Below are 20,703 nucleotides of genomic sequence, written 5' to 3' on the forward strand. Positions count from 1 at the left end.
GAGACGCCACTCAATGGTGAAAATGAACACGTTAGCTTGAGGACCCGTCCATTGACAAACAGTTATTACGAACGAAGGGCTTTGTGTTTTCCGGTCCTGGGACCATACCTGAATCGTCCTATAAGGCTAGGGCAAGGTATGAAATCTGGCACTACACAATTGGAACGAATTCCGCGGGGTCGTTGGCAACCAGGTAACATAACGTAGTTCTTTTATACGAATAAGCACATCTTAATTCGGCTTCAGAGGCCAAATTCAAATCAACTCTTAATGCAACACTTCGTCCTCGGGCGTCCCGCTTTTTCCAGTTAATCGAGGACGCGCGAATAACAAAGGGCGCGCCAGTACTGAAATTTTAGAATACAAATCGATAGCGCGTGCTCTTTGTCTCCTATTTATTTCCATTCAATGTTATTGAGTACTTCTTCCTGTGAAATAATATAAAGGACAGCAGTAGTTCTTCCAGTCTGCATGCGAAACGTCGGATGGAAGTGCGCGTTCTTCTGAATAATTTTGTGATTTGGATAAGAATAGGTAAAACAAAAGGGAAAGCATATTTAGGTAATATATATACACAGAGAAGCCGAGATGGCGGAACAACAGGCACACGAGAGCTTCTTCGATCCTCGTCTTCATCTCCTTGCTGGCAACTACTGCATGTTAACCACAGCAGTTACCAAGATGAAGCAGATCCTACAGACGAAGCAGCAACGACAGTTTCCTGTTGCTGCGTAAGCACGCCTAACCTCACGCAGCGCACGATGTGGCTTCTTGATTTACGCACAGCAAATTATTTCCCACTTTCATTATATAATAGCAATTTCTAGTAATGTAATAATCCTTCGACCACCACTCTACCCCTTGCGTCTGGTGGTGCGCTGCTGTACCTCTGTCATTGTCCTCGCTGTCGTGGTGAGCCGAATACGACCAGATTTGAATGTGTAAAGAGCAAGGTGCAATAGACCAGGACAGAAGAACACGAAAGAAAGGACCAGCGCCACTCGAGACTGGCAAGCTGAGACGGCGATCACGTTGACGCACAAAATGGTGGTATCGGTGCGAAAGCTTCGTTGAAAGAAAGGGCCCAATGTAGAGAAATTATGCTCAAGTAAAACGCTTGCTTGGGCTAGTTGGTTCATGCTTGAATGTGTAAAGCGCAAGGCACAATAGACCAGGACAGAAAGAGAACACAAATGACAGGGCCGGCGCCGTTCTTCCTCTGCTTTCCCCTTCTGAGAGGATGCACCATAATTGTGTTCGGCTTGTGTTACACATTTCTAACACTTACTGGCGACAACCATGCTGCACATTTAGGTAGCGCATTAAGTGCTCGCATGTGTCGTTCAGGACGTCTGCCTAAAGCGCCACAGGTGTACTTCACACTGTGGCTCGTTATGTCTTGCAAGAAGTCTCACCCATCCGATGGTAAAACCTAATGCATTACCAAGTGTGCAGCAGGCTATTGTTTCACATTTTACAGCACTATACCATGCTGCCGAACTTTTTTAAACAACTCGTCATAAAATATTACAAACAACACAAACTTCGACATACGCGCTAGCGGTGTACAACCAGCACAACTGACAACAGTAGAAACTAGCGACGAATTGACGGATGATTGCGGCGGCACTGCTGTGGCGTGGGCTCGAATCCAAGCGCCGGACATTTTCACACTTATGGTATCTTCGACTGGTCGCCTGCATGCCCCGAAGCAGATTCGGGTAGATCGGGGTTTCCCGAGCTCAAAGGTAAAGGACAAGCGCGCAAGCCGAACGTGTGACTCGCTCTCGGAGGAGAAAATTGCCGATGTGAAACCACGTGACTACTGCCAACATCCGATGTTTCGCCTATCCAAAGCTCCCGGCGCTGCCGGAAAACCGGCGGACGTGCCGGCGGGACGAGCGTTCGTCGAGACGCCAGCATGCAGTGGCCTAGGTTGCCAAGGTTACGGTGGGCCGTCGCCAACAGCACCGACGCGGCGCTGTGATGACGTTTCAATCTCGATGACTGCTCCGACGACTGGGCTCGGAGCACCTCAGAGCGCTCCAAGATGGAGGAGAGCAATCGAGAAGAACCAGCCGAACGCAGGGCGCGCACCCTCTTTCAACCAGCCGAAGACAGCGCCGCTCGCGAGAGCGCTCCAGAGCGCTCAGAAACGGCCTGCCGAAGATAGCATTACTGTCCCACGGCAATGAATAGCGCACGCCGTCCCTGAACACACTGCCTACTTCCAGCACACTTTACAACGCATAAACAATTAGTTATTCATGCGGGACAATGTTGTTTTAAAGCGAATAGCCTCCTTTGGCCCTTTCGCCCATTTTTGTTGGTGGTGGATGGTCAGACTTGGCAAAAAACGCGTACGTTTATTTGTTTGTTCTTTCGTTCGTTCGGGCCATTCGTTTCCATTGATACTATTTTTTTCATCCGGCTGCGTTAACCTTTGCAGCGATGTTGATACGCGAATCCAGCAAAACAAAAAGGGACATGGCTATATAAGAAGCGCTAAAGGCAAATAGCCACCCAAATCAGCAATCGCTAGTTCCACCACGACGGTGACACCACGTGGTTTAGCCCATCTAAAGTCGTCGACGCTACCGGCAATCACTATAGTGGATAATTGGGCTAGTTGGTGTGGGGGAGGGAGGGGTGCGCCATCAGTGAATATATAACAGAAACAAAGTAAATCAGAGGACACAAACGCTGCACTCGCAACTAGTTTTTATTCATAAAGAAGGTAGCCTTAATGTGGAAAACCATGGCACCCCATGTGACAAGAAAATCGTTTTGTAACGGAACAAGTTATTAGATAAACATACTTCTCTTTTAGTAGATTGCGCCTCAACGTTTAAGACTGCCTTCCGAAAACTATAAATATCATTGTGCAACATTACCGATGGCTGACGGATTGATGACTTTTTACGCTAAGGCAATGTGAAATGCCTTGATAATTTACGTCGTCAGCTGATCCAAGTGCGGTGACTGTTTTGTAGTGTCATGGGATGATGACAAGAAACAGCGCATGGTGCAATGGTCTCTCAAATTTCAATGCATAGTATTTCGTAGCGGCTGCTTGTGTTCTAAGAAACGAGTATCATCACAACGACCAGTCTGGACTATGTACACGTAAGACCGAAAGTTAGGAGCAAACAAGAAACTAAAGATATGCTCCATTTAAGAACAATAGGCACATGCTGAATCCTGCATTTTCCATCGTCATGTCGCGTCGGTTTTTTGACAGCTTATGGTCAACTTTATGGCGAAAACGACGACAAGAACACGGAGGAAGCTCGTATGCTGCGGACCGTGGATCTAATCCTTGGGGGCGAGAATCTGATTTTGATTTTCAACTACTTCCGGGAAAACGACCTGACGATATATTTTATAACGTTATTGATGCGAAAACCGAAGGTACCCTTTACAGACAGCGCTGTATAAAGGAGTGCCAGCGCTGTTGTATACACGCATCGGCCACGGAGATGTTTAAGCACCTTCTGGCTAATGCCTGCGCCTGCACTTCCCTAGCAGCAAGAGCTTCATTTACTTTTTTTTTGCGAACACACTTGTACGGCCGACGATGCTAAGCTAGTTACCTTTCAGCCATGGATTCTTCCACCCCTTCCGTAGGATTGGTGTCATTGGTCACAAGTGGGCACCGGTCCATCGTGCGGGAAATCACAGGTGGAGCAGGCATGGCCGATAGTCCTCTGCCCACGGCGTGCCACAACTGCAGTGCGCAGACCAGCAGGCACGCCCACGCTGCACCCTGAATAGATGAGTATCTTTCATTCAAGTACTACGGTACGCTTTATTTGATATCAAGTCTCAAGATGTTTGCGAAACAGGAAACAGTGGAGGAGAATGCTTGGCTCGTGGTGTTTTCAGAGGCAGTTCCAAAACTATGAAGGCAATAAATCAGTCCAAAAATCTGGATGGGGGGTATTTCATGGTGGCCCTACGTGGTAGCAATTTGGTGAAGAGCAAATTTTATTTGAAACCGTTACGAGGGCAAAGAATAGATGTTAACACAGAAAGGTACACGCTATATGTACCGAATGATCGATTTCACTCGCACTCTAAATAATGCGCACACATTTTGGGGCGTATATATGATCCCATAAAATAGTAGGGCAACGCATTTACTGAACGCTCCGTGCGCGGTACTTTCAGGTCAGAAATGGCATGCCCATCATGAATATGCCATTGTATTCTTCACCTAAGGTAGCGTGCGCATAGTTCTCAATAAAGCTAACAAAAAAAAGCAGAGATGAATATTGTTGTGTGACAAAGACATGCCCGAAAAGGTTTAAATTGTTTTCAGAGCGTCGCTTCCCACGAAACCATCAGAGCAAGGCCAGACCTATTTAAATTGTACTGATGTTGGCACTATGATTTCTTTTCATAAATGAATGATTGTGTTGTGTTGATACAGGGACAGGTTAAGTCCACTGCAACATTGTGTAAGCCAGCGAGCGAAAGACCAGAGAAACGTTCGGACCGATGGCCGGAGAAAAATAAGTGCCTTTTTCATTCTTTTTTGTCTAATCTAAGAGCATGCAGCACCAGGCACAAGACACGCGCCGGTACGCGTCACATATAACAAGGCGGCCGAGCAAGATTACGATGCCTGCTAGGGGGCTTCCCTCCTCCCCTCCCTCCTCCGCTTATAGGACAACAGCGGTGCAGCGATGCCCAAGAAACAGCCTTTGATGCTGGGCGATCTTGTATGTCCGTCGTTTCAGTGGTTCTAAAATCGTTGAAAGCGGGTAATGATGATGACGTCGCTAGGTAGGCTGCTTTGACCCTGTCCATCGCTACGACTTGTTGACGTCCGTTGAGGTCGATGGTGACAGTTTTGTTTTGGCCCGCTGGAGTACTTTGAAAGGGCCGTCATAGGGAGGCGTAGGAGATGGGCGGATGCCTTCACGCCATACGAAAGCGTGGTTCGTTGTGGGCATGTCTTTGCTGACATAAGCATTACTACATGATGCAACTCAAGTAGGGGAAGGACACAAGCGTGCAAAGACGTGGAGCTGCTGAACATATCGATCTGGATCCGGCGTGGCAACAGAAGCTAGTGAGAAAACTTGACCGGGGAACCGCAACGTACCATAGACCAGCTCCACAGATGTTCAGTCGAGGTCTTCCTCGAAAGAGGAGCGCACGCCTAGCAGGGCGAGAGGAATATATTTAATGCATAGAAGACTCAGCCTCGCGGGCCATCAAGGAGGCTTTAACTTGATGGAGAAAGCGTTCAACCATTCCATTTGCCGATGGGTGATAAGCGGCAGTATCGATATCGCGGACGCCAATCAGACACGTGAGCTTCGGTGAAGAGATCACATTCGAACTGGCGGCCGCGATCGGTCACAAGAACGCTAAGACATCTGAAGCGCGAGATCCAGCCACTGTGTAACGCAGAAGCCACTCTAAGTGCCCTTGCGTCAGTGAGAGAAAATGTTTCAGGCCAGCGGGCATAACGGCCTACACAAGTGAGTATGTATCAAGCACCTCATGATCGTGGCAGTGGAGCAATGATGTCCACGTGACTGTGATGGAACCTGGCGTCAGCTGGACGAAATGAGTGTTTTTACGACTTGATTGTCGTGTCGTCTTGGAGCGTTGACAGTGAAGGCATTCGCGAGCCCAGCGCCCATGTCAGCGTTCGCACTCGACCACACAAAGTGGGAAGTAATAAGACGCTGGGTGGTACGAACTCCGGCATGACTCGTGCCGTGTAACTTGCCACATACTTGACGGCGGAGTCTGAATAGAACGGATAGTCGTGTTCATGTTCCACGCCCTGAAACGTCGGAAGTGATAGTGCTTCAAGAAAATCGAATAGGCACGTCGGACAGCGCTAATGACGTAGTAGACGACCGGAAGTCCCGAAGCTCGACGTAGGAACGCTGCACTGTGGCAATTTCTTCGAAGTGAACTGTAGCCGTGGATATTGCGTCGATACGGAAGATCTGAGCCTTCAATGTATAGCATGTCGGCGGTACACTCGGAGATGAGATTGAGGAGCCGTATCTCTCTTGCAGTATAATTGCTGTGATTAACGCGAAAAGCGAACGTCAAGGGCTTGTGATTCCTGAGGATCTGAAAGCTGGTTCCTTTCAGCAGGTATCGGAAATTCCGAACGCCCAAGTATACCGCCAGCAGCTGGCAGCTGAACGTGCTCTAGAGTGGCTCTACAGGATTCAGCTTCTGGGAGAAAACCCGAGTGGGCACCACGACTTGCGCTGTAACTGTTGTAAGACGGCACCTACAGCCGCACTAGATGCATCGGTGATAAAACGCACTGGTGCAACGTATTGAGGATGCGCAGTGTGGCATTTGCCAATGGGTTTTAGCCGATTGGAAAATCTCTTGGGCGTCGGACGTCCAGTACAGTGAAGCGGATGCAGGTTTAGAGGACTTGAGAAGCTAGGCCAGTGGTATAATAATTCGGGCGATGGTGGGAAAACAACGGCGGTGGAAGTTGAACAGCTCAAGCAACTCACGCAGCTTACCAGGGACGCTGGACGAGGGAACTCGCGCAAGGCTTGAACTTGCTTTTCTAACCATCTGATTCCTTCGGGGAGTAATGCGGTGTCCGAGGAACTCCATGTCACGGACACCAAAAACACACTTTGCGGAGTTGATGAGAAGGCCGTATTTCTGGAGCCGAGAAACTAAGAGGCGCGAATGGTCCCTATGTTGCTTGGGGGAAGTACTAGAAACCAGGAGGCCATCAAAATAAGCAAAGACGAAGGAGAGTCCCCGGTTACCTCGTTGACGAACCTCGGGAACATCTGAGCAGCGTTTCTCAGCCCGTATCGCATGCGGACATACTCGAAAAGCCCGAATGGTGTCGCAGTTGCAGTGTTCTGCATGTCCGCTGGCTCGACAAAGATTTGATAGTATTCACTAAATCTTTCTTGCTAAATATTACCACTCCAGCTAGGTTTGCTGCGACGTCATGAATGTGAGGGAGTGCACAGCGATCAGGGACGATGCGCGCGTTGATAGCACGGTAGACGTCGCATGTGTGCGTATCGCCTGGATTACCCTTTGGTACCATGTGGAGGGCTGAAAACCAAACGGTCGACGAAAGATGTATAATACCCAGCCGCAGCATGTGGTTGATATGCCAAGGCGGTCCCAAGTGAGGCGTCTAGGTCGGCAGAACACTGGGGGTCATGTGGTGACAACATGATGCCTGACGTTGTGACGTACCAATAGCTCAAGATTGGGAAGTTTCATAATGACAGGGAAGTTTGACCGAATTGAGGCGACGCAGATGAAGATATCCGGGGCACGCTTCTAGTAGTTGATGGCATAGGCGCGAAGATGCCTTGTAGATACAGTCTAGTCGTCGTGTCCACAAGGCGGTGAGCGCGGAGGTCAACACTAAGAGCAAAGTTTGTCAGAAATTCCGCGCCTAATATAGCCGTGCGTACGTCTGCAACAATGACCACCCATCGGTATGTGTGACGGAGACCCAAGTCTATGGTGAAGGACCGCTTTCCATATGTATTGACAGAAGAGCTGCTGGCTGCTTGAAGAGGCGCAGTTTGTTAGACACACTACCGGTTTAATCACGCAGCAGGAACGACGCTGACCTCTGCGCCTGTGTTCGTGAGAAATCATTGTCCTGATATCCTGTCAGCGGCGTAGAACAGGCTGCTTGTTCTAAGGCACGAGTCAGTGGCCGCCACCAGCGACTGCAGTATGTTTTTCTTACAGCTGCAAGGAGAACGGTAATGACGTAGGCTGGCACCGACTTTGTGATGATACCAGCCGTATGCGCCGCGACGAGGTCTAGAACGGGTGCTGGACCGACGATAATCGCGGTCGCGCTGACGACTCTGGGGCTATGACTGCAGTGCAGTAATGGTCTCAGAAGTTCCACAATCATATGCTCCAGGTGAGATGGCCCATCTACGAAGTGCGACGGTGGAACGTTGTCGTTGCCACAGTATCTCTTGTTCAACAGCCAGCGATGTGGTCGGCCAGCTCTCTAATATTGTCGAGGGACATATGTTCTGGTGAGATAGCCAAGACGACCACCATATTCTTTGGTAGGCGCTGAAGGAACAGTTCACGCACCAGCAGGCTGTTTGCGTCCATCCTAGAGTAATCCAGGAGCCGCCGCATACGACGTAGAAGTTCCGACGGTCGATGGTCCCCCAGCTCCTTTTCGTTGAGAAGCTGCTGTAGGCGCCTGCGCACAGACACTTTGCAGCACGGTCATTTTGATGCTGTGTCGAGGGGCGCGTCTTCAACATCTTCGAAATCCTCAACCACCTCTGTACAGAATGCCGAGACAGCGTGGATGCACCTCGCGTGCTACGAGCTAATTGCAGATGGTCGAGAATGGCCTCCACCTGAATAAGATAGGGTGCAGGATCTTGTGGTCAAAAGGACGGCAAGCCAATCTCCACCGTGACACGACATCCTCTGCGCTGATCGTCGGAGATTTCGTTCGTGGCATCGTACATGACGTCGCGCTTGCTGTACAATCACGTCCGGGTCACTGCGTTATAGGGACTGAGGTTAGGTCCACTACAATAATGTGTTATTCAGCGACAGAATGACATGAGAAACGTTCGGACCGATGGCAGGAGCAGATTCTAACTTCACAGCACGAGAGACGAGGCAGCCGCGAAAGATGGGCAGCCGCGAAAGATGACGATTGCTGTTATAATGATAACGAAAGAAGGAGCGGCATTTTACATTGTCCTTTTGTGGTAGAGAGTACGTCATCTTACTTTGTATAAAGTTTTGGAGCGTGCAAGACAACCGCACATATTGTCTCGAGAAATCTAAGTGCAAGCGTCGTTTTTTGTCAAATAAACATGCAAATGTCGTGTGTTAATATTTTGTGTCACCGTGTGGTCAATAGGAATATTCGTAGGAGTACGGAGCATAAGAACGCGACGCGTGTCATACCTTTGCGTTGACCCACGGCGATGAGATCGCCAGAAGAATGAGGCCAGCAAATGGACCCGCAGCGGAGGAGTACAAGGAAACAAAGACCTGCGAAAAAGTAAACGAACAAAAATATGTACGGTCACGAGGTACATCACGAAGACCACGAAGAACTACACCGCACCCTTCCACTCCACCCCCCCCCCCCGCCAGGGCGAGAAAGAAAGTACGCACCATGCACACAATGTAGGTTGGCGTCGCGTTAAGTATTTTGTTGTGACCTGACTACTACAGTATAAGCGAAAACAAATGCGGTGTTTAAGACTCGACAGGTGCTTAATAAATGCTGCTGTGCCTAGTTGTTTGATTGCCTTACATTTGGTGAGGGCGACGTGGCTTTCGTGTAGCTGGGAATCTAGCCACCAGACACTGCCATCCATCATGCCTGACGATGCCAGCCAGACTGCGCCGCCAGCATCGCCAGCCCTGGTTTGCGGTGGCACTTTGCGTTAGCGGGATCCGGCAAGCTGTAGGCGGCACCGAAGACAACTACGAAGGAGATCGGCTGTCATTTTGATCACTGGTGAGTGCCCACAACAAATGGGAAGACAGCATGAAGCTCAGCAGTACCATCTTCATTTAACCGGAATCGCCAATTTGTAGTCAGAAACCAAGAAGGCGACCTGAGCAAGTGGGTGGAGTTTGAGCTAAGCTTCACATAAGCATTCGGCCGACCAGCCACGCGCAAGCTTCGTGCGCAGCAAAGCCGGCCAAGTCGGTCAACACAACCTTGCGAGACTTTCTTCAACTACATAGAGGATATAGTTGAATTATGCAGACGTGTCAATACCTTAACGGCGCAGGCCGATCAGGTATCCCAAATGATGAAACTCGCTCCAGATGGCGCGTTTCATATACTCCTGTACAAAAGGCCTGACACGGCTGATGCCACCTATTTGCTAAAGCTCCCAAGAGATCCCCAGGCAGCGTCTTCTCACTCGGCAACTATCTGTACGTGACGAAGGTCTCTCGAGTATCGCCAGCGCTCCTCATCTTGATACCTTGTTTTCCCAGGTAAAGAAGTTTGCTCGATGTGAGGTATCTCTCCACATTTCTTTCCTATTCACTACCGTGCAGCCGCCTTCATCATTGCCTGCAACCATCGGCGGGTAATACACGAGGAAATTGCTCAAGCCGCGCCTTCCTTCTATGACTCCCCACCGACGCAAGCCCGTCTGACCTACGTCGATAACTGAACATCTGAACCAGAGCGAATCCTTACACAATATAATTTTATTAATTTATATTCGTAGACACAGTGTACACACTGCTGCGATATCTGAAAGCTACCGGATTGAGTCAGCGTCTGTGATCCGGACTGAGTGACCGACTGATATGCCCAGTGGACTTTCTCTTCTTTTAATCTTTCCGTCCCCCTTTCCCGAGTGTAGGCTAGCCAACCGGGCTCAGTCCTGGTTAACCTCCCTACCTTTCATTTATCATCTTCTCTCTGTCTCGCTGAACTGTTGAAACAGCTTTTTTTGTTTAGATAACCAGGCAGTTGGTGGAGTTAGGATACATAGGTAACAAACATAGAGAGAAAAATAGTTTGAGCACAGTATGTACCGGGGGCATTGTGCGTAGTTGAAATTCGAACATGTACTAAATTCGTTTTCTGTTTAAGTATAATTGCATCGAAAGCATATTTAGCGCCAGCAAACAAGGACGTAAGGGAGACGACAACACAATGCGCTATAAGGGAGATGACAACACAATGCGCTCCCTTACGTCCTTGTTTGCTGGCGCTAAATATGCTTTCAATTTACCAACACGCCCAACAAATGGCAATGCTACAATTGCATCGATTCGGTGCGTAATATTTGCTGTACGTCGCATTGTGAACCAATGGGATAGTGTTTGTCTTTCTGTTGGTCCTTCTTGCTGCTCTTGTTCTTCTTTTGGCTTCGCACCATAGCTATCATTGCTACTGGGACAACTTTTTGTGACAGGAAAGAAAGATCGAATGCCGAATAAATGCATGCGCAAAATTATTAAAAAATATATCTGCGTTAATTAAGCACAATTATTTGTAATAGGTGCGTGATTCACAAGAAATTATTAAATGTTTGCTGGATGCGAATATTACCGACGGCGACGAATGAAACAAGTGCTATACGCGAAAAATCCATACCGGTATAAAATTATCCTGAAATGAAGTGGTTGTGCTTTTTCGTTTTTCTAAACATACTGAACAGGGCATTGAGATGTTAGGAACTTCGGCAGTGAAATTAAATGATCAGAATCACCATAGTGGAATGCCCAGTGCAGACTTCGGGCAGAATAATATAGCCGTACAATAAAAAACGCCAGGTCGAAACAAAACTTTGCATTCCCGGAGCCGAATAGCGGACACTTGACAGACCTTGTGGCAAGACTTGAAGTGTTTGTACCGATAAGTGCAAGGTTGGAGTGGGATTTGAATTATAGTTTACTGTGCGCTCCACTACAAAGCATTAAAAACAGGGAAAGTGTTATTAATACGCTGACGGTAACAAAGGCCAATAAACATTGTATGCTATAACGTTACACTGGAATAGTTCAAAAGCTGTACAAGCCGGAGTGAGGATTATGCGCATTACCAACGGATTTTGGAATGTATTTGTTTACTACACAGGTTAACGAGAGCGAAGTGAACGTAGCGGCGCCACCCAACGACACAACACGTGGGAAGCTCATCGAGAGACGGAAGATAGAGCCCAGAGGAGGCGTGTGCTAAGATACAGTGACCTTCTCTGGCGGAAAGAAAATGACGGTTCAACTAATCCCAAAAGTCCCATATGCATACCTGCCGACCTGCGAAGCTTACGATTCGTAATATCCCGCGGGAATCGGGTGTCAGGAAGGAAAGGGCAACATAGCAGGTATTTCTTCAAGAGCTTGTCATTTGAGGGATTCATCCGACACACGCCTTTCCAGGGATAAATTCGCAGTTTAGCAACGAGGATTTAACTTTAGAAGCAGCACAAGCTTGGCACAGCAAATATAGACAAGCAACAACAAATTGTATCTAGATCACAGTGTTTCCAAATCACACTGTTTCTTTATCATTCGCATCACCACCACGTACTCGAAAATCCGAGTTTGATATAACGCAAATAAACTGGATCAAATAGCTTCTTCTAAAGTTATCTGTGCGAATACTACGTTTGCGGCTGCTGGCGGTTATACCACTTTGGTGTACTACAATCGCCCACATTGCAAGCTTCGCATTTTGTTTCTGGTGCGTTGAAAGCAACATATGAGCGGAAAACACGCCTTTCCCGTGACATGGCTCCAGAGGAAAAAAAAAATTTCCTTGTAAAATCTTCGTAATCTTCGTCTTAATAAATAAACCAACTTTTAAAGATACGTCATCTACGTTTATTGTCTCAAACACTTCATATCGAAGAGGCAAAGGAAGCTTGGGAGCACGTTCGCGGTTCATCAAACCAGCAAGCTATTTGTTTTTCAAGAAAAGCTTGGTGCACAAGAAACCAGCAAAACAAGAACCGTAACTAAATTACCTGCATTTTGTAACATGCAATTTGCCAGAAAACTAGCTAACTATGTAGCGACAAAGCAAGAAAAGAAACCATTCTCCTATCAGGAAATGGGGGTTAAGCAAAGCTTCTCCTGCGGGCACCTGACCTCCCTCATGGTTATCTAACCCACAAGTAACAGCGACCAATTACTTCGACCTCCCACTCCCTCAGCTCGGTATCTTCTCGTTGCTGCCGGAGTGCCTAGGCTCGGACAGCTTCAACGGCTGGATTGGCGCACCGACGGTGAACCTTTTCACGGACGAGTTCTCGTTGCCGCTCATCGAACGCTGCCGGTTCCTCGGGGAACGCAGAACGCGTGGCCGTCCCAGCCCTTTTTCGAGACTTCATGGAAACGAAGCTGGCTCAGTGCGCGCGAAACCCTTTCCTGCCCTTCCCCTCCCGGCTGAAGCGAAACGGCTCTAACTCTAACCGCGCCTATGCAGCTACAATCCTTGCTAATGACCCACGCTCCGGTGCCGGCGCAGCTGTCAGCTGATCAAACCGCCATTTCCCGCAGCTCCGGGAGCAACTGGGTTTTTCGGTGTAACCACGACAGCACTAATTGTAAGCCAATATAAGCCTCGCTTGAAAAAATGAAAGGTGCAGCTCGCCTCGAACCTGCCAACTTGCGCTAGCGGTATCAGCGACTTTCATCTGTGATGGTACAGAAGAACCTCGATAGAGAAGAACCTCGATGCGGTGCTACCCGCGCATCCAGGTTCATCTATCCACCACGCTGTATGTCGCGACCCGCGATTTTCGAACACCCTTTTGCTATTTCAAGAGCTACTGCTGCTGCAGCTAGGTGAAAGCTGAGTCATTGAAGTCAATAGATCCGAGGGAATATGCCAATTGATGCGACAAATCGCTTTTTACTGGCTAAAAACGTCCTCCAAATTTTCTGTTTTCGTAGACTTCGGTACGCTAAACTTCGCAGGCAATTAGCAGGCGCGTAGAACCTGCGTCCTCAGGAAATTTTCGAAAGATGGCCTCTATCATTAGTTATTCCCTAAAAACGACACCTTCCTATAGAAAACGCACATGTTTGCAGCGGCATCCGCTAGAGATGCTGTTTGGAGATAGGCCTAGAAGGACATTTTTTTTTGTTCTAATTAAGTGCACATAGATTTCAGCAGCCCAGAATAGACCTTTATGGGAAGCATTTCTTGATATTAAGGAAGCCTGCGACAACGTTGACTACCGGTGACTATGGGATATTCTCAAGAACGAAGGCATAGATGACGATGTTGTGGAGCTCCTGAAGTAGATATGTAGAGACAACTGAGTAAAAATGGTATGGGAAAGCCGAAATTGCAATGAGGTGGTTGAAATTCACCAAGGGCTGCCGGATGCCTTCTGTATCCATCGTCGTTAACGCTTTATGTAAAGTGCATAGGAAGACAACTGGAAAACAGCCTATGAGGATTTGATTTATCATACACGCTTAATGGACAAATGGTGCAACAGAAAGCCCCTGCAATGACGTATGTGGACAACATAATGCTACTAGCGGACAATGCAAGATATTTACTGAGACGGGCCAAAATGTGTGGCAACGGAACGACAAATCTAGGCCTTAACTTATACACGGAGAAATCCGGAATTATGATCTTTAATGAACAGACGTGTGAACTACATGGTGTCGATTCAACAGCAAGTCATACCCACAGTCAAGCAATATAGAGATACCTCGGCAAATACACGAACGAAGGAAACACTAACTCAAGTACCCACCAAGAGAATATGAAAATAAAATAGAAGCGGAATGCAGCAATAATGAAACATACGGCACTTGCCACAATAAATATGAGGTGGTGCGTGAAATCTTGACAGGCGTAAAGGTGGCATCGTTGACGATCGCAAATGCCATTCTGTGCCTAAAATCGGATATATTGTCAGGGTTGGACTGTAACCAAACATAGGCGGACCACTGGGATTTGGGAGCCCGCGGTAAAACTATAAATGAAGCAGTGCAGTGGAACATGGGTTGGGCCTCGTTTGAAGTCAAAGAAGGGCAGGGCAAAAGTAGTTTTGAAGAAACCCTCAGGAACAAGGACGAAAATAAATGGCCAGTTATAGTGCGCATATATCTGTACCTAAAGAGCGTGAACATAGATTGAAGGAAAAGGCAAAGAAAATTGGCAACCAAGTACAGAGCAACTGAAGATGTAGATAGACAACCAGGAGTAATGAAAAAGAAAGTGGGAAACATAGACGGAGAATTGGATGGAAAGAACGGAAGCCAAAAAGACGATGTAGGAGAATGAGAAAAAGGAAAATGGAAACGAAAATCTGCACGATAATACGAAGGGAAACGCCTTGCTATTTGAGAATCGAGCTACTTGCCTAAGGACCAAAAAAATCACTGACAATTGCGATACTGCTTAATGCGAAATGTGAGCGCAGTTCTACACGTGTATTCATTTCGCGATATATTGGCTGCCGCAGACCATACGTCTCGTGCGGCTCATTGGAAACGGAGCGAAATGTGGCGCGGCTGCCTCGATAATCGGGACGTCGCGAGAGGCAGTGGGTGTGTGACGCGCGGGCGCGATTCACAGCAGCCGCAGCAGACAGACCTCCGTTCGTGCAACGCTTTGTCTACATATATGGTATCGGTGGACGCGCTCGTCACTGCCTTATCAATGACGTCATTGGTGAATCGACGATGCGCGCTATTGTGGCGCCATCTCGTAGCGATCGTCGCCGCAGAACACGTCCTCAGCGGCCGTACGCTTTTCTTCTCTATTCGTTACAACCTCCTCCTCCGCTTTCCTCCTCGCTCTCTCTTTTCCTCTTGCCGTCTTTCATCCCCGCTGCTCTCCATGTTGGCACTCACACCCTTCGCTGTGCTCGCTCTCTCGGTTGCGCCGACGTTCAACGCCGGAACGAGCGCCTGAGATCTGCGCTCAAAAACATACCGGAGCAAATATTTGAAATTAGACGAGGCATGTGCGTGGTATAGCAACAATCCGGAGACCATTCAGCACATCCAAATGAAATGCCAAGGGATTCACACATCGAGACCACGACGTAACGTACAACTTCCAGAAATGCTTGTATTTAAAGTAGACGGAAGCAGCAACCGCTCAGCAGTGGAGATGAGCAAGATGCGTTGAAAGTATTGGTGGAAAAAATCAGGCAACAGACTCATACGAAAGGACCCATTACAAGCATAGGCGGCGGTACAAGTTAAGCAGAGAAGATTAAATAGATCTAGAAACAAATGTTAGAAGGTAAAGCATTGTAGCGTACTTGAGTAACTCAAGTAGGCTAGGTGATGAGTTGTCCCCACGCCGTTTTAAAGGGGATGCCAATAAATCATCATGATCATCACCTTAAGAGCATACATACTCTTATGTATGCTGAAGCAAAAATCCCAAGACCATTCGGAACATCCTAATGGAATGCGAGGGGATTGACCCAGTGAGACCCGTATGTAACGTAAGAATCACTTCGATTTATAGTAGACTGGAAGTATGAAACGGTCAGTAGTGGCAAAATACCAGAGACGTTTAGAGTATTGCTGGAAAAAAAGCGGGCAGGAGATTGATGCGACCGGATCCGTTAGAGGCATAGGTAGCGATACAAGGTAGACAAAGAAGTTTTGAGGAAGAGGGAGGGGATGGAAGGGATGCGTAAAAAAGTGTCACAATAAAAAGCACGTGGGTCAAATTAAATTAGCTCAAGCAGGCTAGATGACTACTTGCCACAGCCCCCTTTCAAAGGGGATGCCAGTAAATCATCATCATCATCATTATAATTACTGGATTCGGTAATAAAAGGCGGAAGCAATGCATTTTTTAGCGCCGTGGGTTTTATACACCTTTAGTGCCGTAAGAAAAATGACTGAAGATGTGTTCAGTCTCTGCGCTGGGAAGTTTAACAATGCATAAAAAGAATGAAATGGTTTACCGACTGCGTTCTTGAAGCCACTAGAATTTAAAACACGGCATTGTACAGTGATTTTTCGCGACACACCTGGTTTAGTGCTCGGCACCCACTTCCCAGAATTTATTGAGGCTTGCTGCATTTACAAGACGAAGTTGAAATCCACCGACTATTGCAAGGGGTTTATTTTTTATGTGAGACATAGATTGTGTTACAAGAACTACTCAATATGAATCAAGAAAAATGGGAGATCACAATTACAAGTCTGTACCTACGTAATGACAGGTTGAAACAAATAAAGATAAAGTAAATTAAGATGAAGTTTATCTCTCATTTGTGAGTAGGGATTTTGCGAGACACTGATAAAGATTGGAACAATTTTATGTCTGTTGTGAACTAATATATAAATTTTGTCCGCTTGAGTTGCTTAAACAGATGCATGTCGCGCAAATGCGATGTTCTTTTTTGGTGCAGAGTTCGAGATCTGCAACCTTAATGTTTAATAGTTTTGAACTCATCAACTTAAAAAATGCAGGCGCTAAGTCACTACCTACAGTCTGTAGCAATTACTTTTCTCACCTAAATGCAACACATTTCTGTCAAATTGGTTCAGCAGTTGTCAAATGCGACCATTTCTGTGCATGGCGTATACTAGAATAGTGAGAACGTAGTCGACCCTGCGGTAAGGCATTAAAACAAATAACACACGGTCGAAAAATGGGCCAAGAACACTGTGCGTACCCTTGTAGCCGAGCCGACATACGGCACTGCGATTGCGAAGAGCGTCATTATGGTTCCACTAGCCATAGCTGAAAAAGAGAAGTCACATTTTAATACGCCATCCAACATATAGATCTAAAGGTGCATGCCGTTACATTGCTATACTGTCTGGTGCGCTGATGTTTTCGCACAATAGAGTGAGCCCGACTTGTGGCAAGCTCCTAGACTAGTATTACCAAGAAGCTCCTGCATTAGAATGGTTCGTAACAGCGATTTCTAGAAAATCGTAATGCTGGTCTTGGTATAAGTGGGAAGCGAAAATATTTGTGCATTTAGCCCCTGATTTTCTATGCCTTCACTACGAATAATTACTTTGTTTTTATTTGCCCTTATTTTCAGAATCGCACGATCAAGTGGCCGTTGGCTAGTCAAGTCTTATTCGATTTCAGAGAGGGTGGTCCAAGCTCAGAACTTTCTTTACAGGAAGTGGTAGGCACTACCGAAATATAGGTTGCAAAACGCGTAGCGTTTATTGATAATTTAAACACAGGGTGGGCCTCACATAAGTTACCACTGCAGTGAAGTGGCTGTCAAACTTGTCAACTTCGAACTTGGCAAAGGGCACTCCTTCGCCAAAATCGAAAGGTTCCATCAGCGAGTTCTCCATTTGATTACATGTGTTGCGATAGCAACCAAAGACTATCATTGTGCTTGTTCATATTTATACACTATGCTTATACACTATGCTACGCTCTTCAGCGCATTAATCCACCACAGGAATGTATGAATGCACGCGTTTCATTCCGAATAACGTGATTTAGTATTCGCCTCCGCAGTGTGTTGTGGTTAGAGACAATGAAAAAATGTTAACCGCGCAGTTCAGTAGCGGTGTGCTGTTCGCCTGTGTGAATAACAACTGTCATTTCAATTGCAAGCTAAACATTCTAGAGCCAGCAGCAGTGCGAATGAGTGCTCATAGAATTTAAATGCAGCGCCAAAGCCTACGGTACCTAAAAATTCCATTTGCTCACGGAAGTTATCAGCCCTCATTTTCTCATGTCACGCCGTACATACAGATCTTTTTATCTTGAATATTGTCTCTTGCTTTGTCGAAACCATACCAGGTGGGCACATACTAGAAAGAGAATATACAGGGTGTTTTAACGAACTTTCAATTTTTGTTCAATTGCCGGTGGCAGATATCCAATTTCAAGCCCGTAAACAGGTCTACACGAAGAGGTGGATATTACTTGCACCAGAAATTAAGATGCATATTCGACTAATTAACACGAATTCACTAATTAAGCCTATAGCTTATTACCTCATGGTCCATATTGCAATTTAGAAATTCTAGCCACGGAACTCGGAAGGCGAATCTACTTGGGACCAATTCTCAAGATGACACCACTTTCAAGATACTAACTCTCGAACTTTGCGGAGAAATGCATCGGTGTTCCAGTTACTTTATTAAGGATACGTCGTTTTATACATTCAAGCACAAAAGTAACTCGAACGTCAAATCATTTCACCGCAAAGTTCGGGAATCTCCAAACTGGTGTCTTCCTGAGATTTAGACCCCAAGTGGATCCACCTTGCGAACGGTGAGAACTTGTAAATTGCAATATGTACCATAAGGTATTTAGAAACATTATTAGTGGAGCTTTGGTAATTAGTCCATTATCATTTTTTGTCCAAGTAATGTTCGCCTGTTCGAGTAGACAAGCTCATGGACTATAATTGTGCTATGTACCACAGGCAAGCTTCAAAAAATATTGGTAGTGTTTGCTGAAACACCACGTATAATTAAAAAAAAAGATTTTTGAAAGGATAAGGTAAATACTAAAAAAATAATAATTCACACTCCTACATCGAATTAAGAAGCGCAGTATGCTACATACGACTACACAGTACTCAGGAAAGCACAACGTACCATATGGCTAAACAATAGTAGAAGTGGGCCAATATCAAGTTTGGCGAATGCGAATCGTATCTGAATCGTAAATATCAAACATCGAATAACCACACGAACAAACATATATGTAGAGCATGAATATTTGTTTTCGTATTTAGTTATTAAGCCTGCGCTGACTATTGCAACAGAACAGAATGTAGGTAAATGGATGGGTGGATGGATGGATGAAAAACTTTATTAGGGTCCTTTAGGGCGCGCCCTAGCGCGCAGCGGGCCGCTCCCACGTCGGGACAGAGAGGCCGAGCCTCTCCGCTGCGTCGCGGGCCCGTTGGACAGCCCATAACTGGTCTTCGAGGTTGGGGCTGTGTAGGACAGCATCCCAGCGTGAAGAAGTGTTACTTTCATCACTGCGTAACGCGGGGCATCGCCAGAGCATGTGAGGTAAGTTCGCCAAGTCATTGCATAGTGCACATGCATTTGTCGTCTGAATTTCGGGGTACATCTTGTGAAGAAGTAGGGGGTTTGGGTATGCCCCCGTCTGTAGAAGCCTTAGTGTCAAAGCCTGAGGTCTATTGAGTTTGCATTGTGGGAGGGGGTAGATCCTCCGAGCCAAGTAAAAGTGCTTGGTAATTTCGGTGTACGAGGAAGGAGAGTCCCGATTGTCAGTACCCCCGGCGTCACGCTGCCCGATAGCTACGCGGTTGATGATCCCTCGCGCAGCTCCGTGTGCCGACTCGTTGAGGTTGGGCGGGGCACCCTCGATCTGTCCCATGTGAGCTGGAAACCAGATCAATGTGTGTGGCTTGATTTCTGTGCTTCCTAATATCCCTAGGGCCAGCTCGGATATGGTTCCTTTGGCAAAGGCCCTAACAGCTGATATGGAGTCACTGTAGATTGATGTCCTCTTGTTGTCCAATAAGGCCATCGCTATTGCAGCCTGCTCTGCGATTTCAGAGGACGTCGTCCGAATCGAGATAGCGTTCGTTATTTGGCTTTCATGATTTACGCTAACTACAGCGAAGGCCTGTCCGTCGGCGTAGCGCGCTGCGTCTACGAAACTGTTCTGCGAAGCCCGTTCACGAGCCTTTTCCAGGAGAGCCTTCGCGCGCGCCCGACGTCTTCCCACGTTGTGTTCTGGATGGACGTTTCGTGGGATAGGCGCTACAGTGATGCGGTCCCGCTGCTCTCGAGGGATGCTGCAGAACTTTGTTTTGATTACTCTGGAAGGAACGCCCAGCTCCTGTAAGATGTGCCTTCCAGCTTTAGTGGTAGATAGCCTGATGAACTGGGCCCTCTCCTGTGCTTCCGCTATTTCCTCTAGCGTGTTATGCATGCCAAGTTGAAGTAAGCGTTCCGTGGGAGTGTATACGGGGAGGCCGAGAGCTCTCTTGATTGCCTTCCTGATTAATGCATTGAGTTTATCCCTTTCCGATCTTTGCCAGTTGTGCGTGGCCGCGACGTAAGTGAAATGACACATTACGAACGCATGTACCAATCTCACGAGGTTATATTCTCCGAGGCCTTGCTGCCGGTTGGCCACTCTTCTGATTAGTCTGATGGCATTGTCCGTCTTCTTAGTGAGTCGCAGCACTGTCTGGTTGTTTGAACCACTCGACTCTACCATCATGCCGAGAATCCGGATAGCATCCACCCTCGGAATATAGCCTCCGTCTTTTGTGCGCA

The 20,703-nt window shown here is 47.2% G+C and overlaps 1 protein-coding gene across 3 annotated transcripts in view; it reads right to left on the minus strand.

The window, feature by feature from the left end:
* Nucleotides 1–20,703, minus strand: part of LOC135921737 (sodium-coupled monocarboxylate transporter 1-like) — a 135,112-nt gene that overhangs the window by 3,312 nt on the left and 111,097 nt on the right. For all 3 annotated transcript variants that reach the window (XM_070522825.1, XM_065456035.2, XM_070522826.1), the window contains exons 12-14: nt 17,130–17,197; nt 8,938–9,024; nt 3,594–3,766 (exon numbers count right to left, since the gene is read on the minus strand). In XM_070522825.1, the coding sequence (XP_070378926.1) occupies nt 3,594–3,766; nt 8,938–9,024; nt 17,130–17,197 (328 nt within the window). The remainder of the gene's footprint in view (nt 1–3,593; nt 3,767–8,937; nt 9,025–17,129; nt 17,198–20,703) is intronic.

Source organism: Dermacentor albipictus, chromosome 8 (genome assembly GCF_038994185.2).
Source record: "Dermacentor albipictus isolate Rhodes 1998 colony chromosome 8, USDA_Dalb.pri_finalv2, whole genome shotgun sequence".
Taxonomy (NCBI): Eukaryota; Metazoa; Arthropoda; class Arachnida; order Ixodida; family Ixodidae; genus Dermacentor; species Dermacentor albipictus.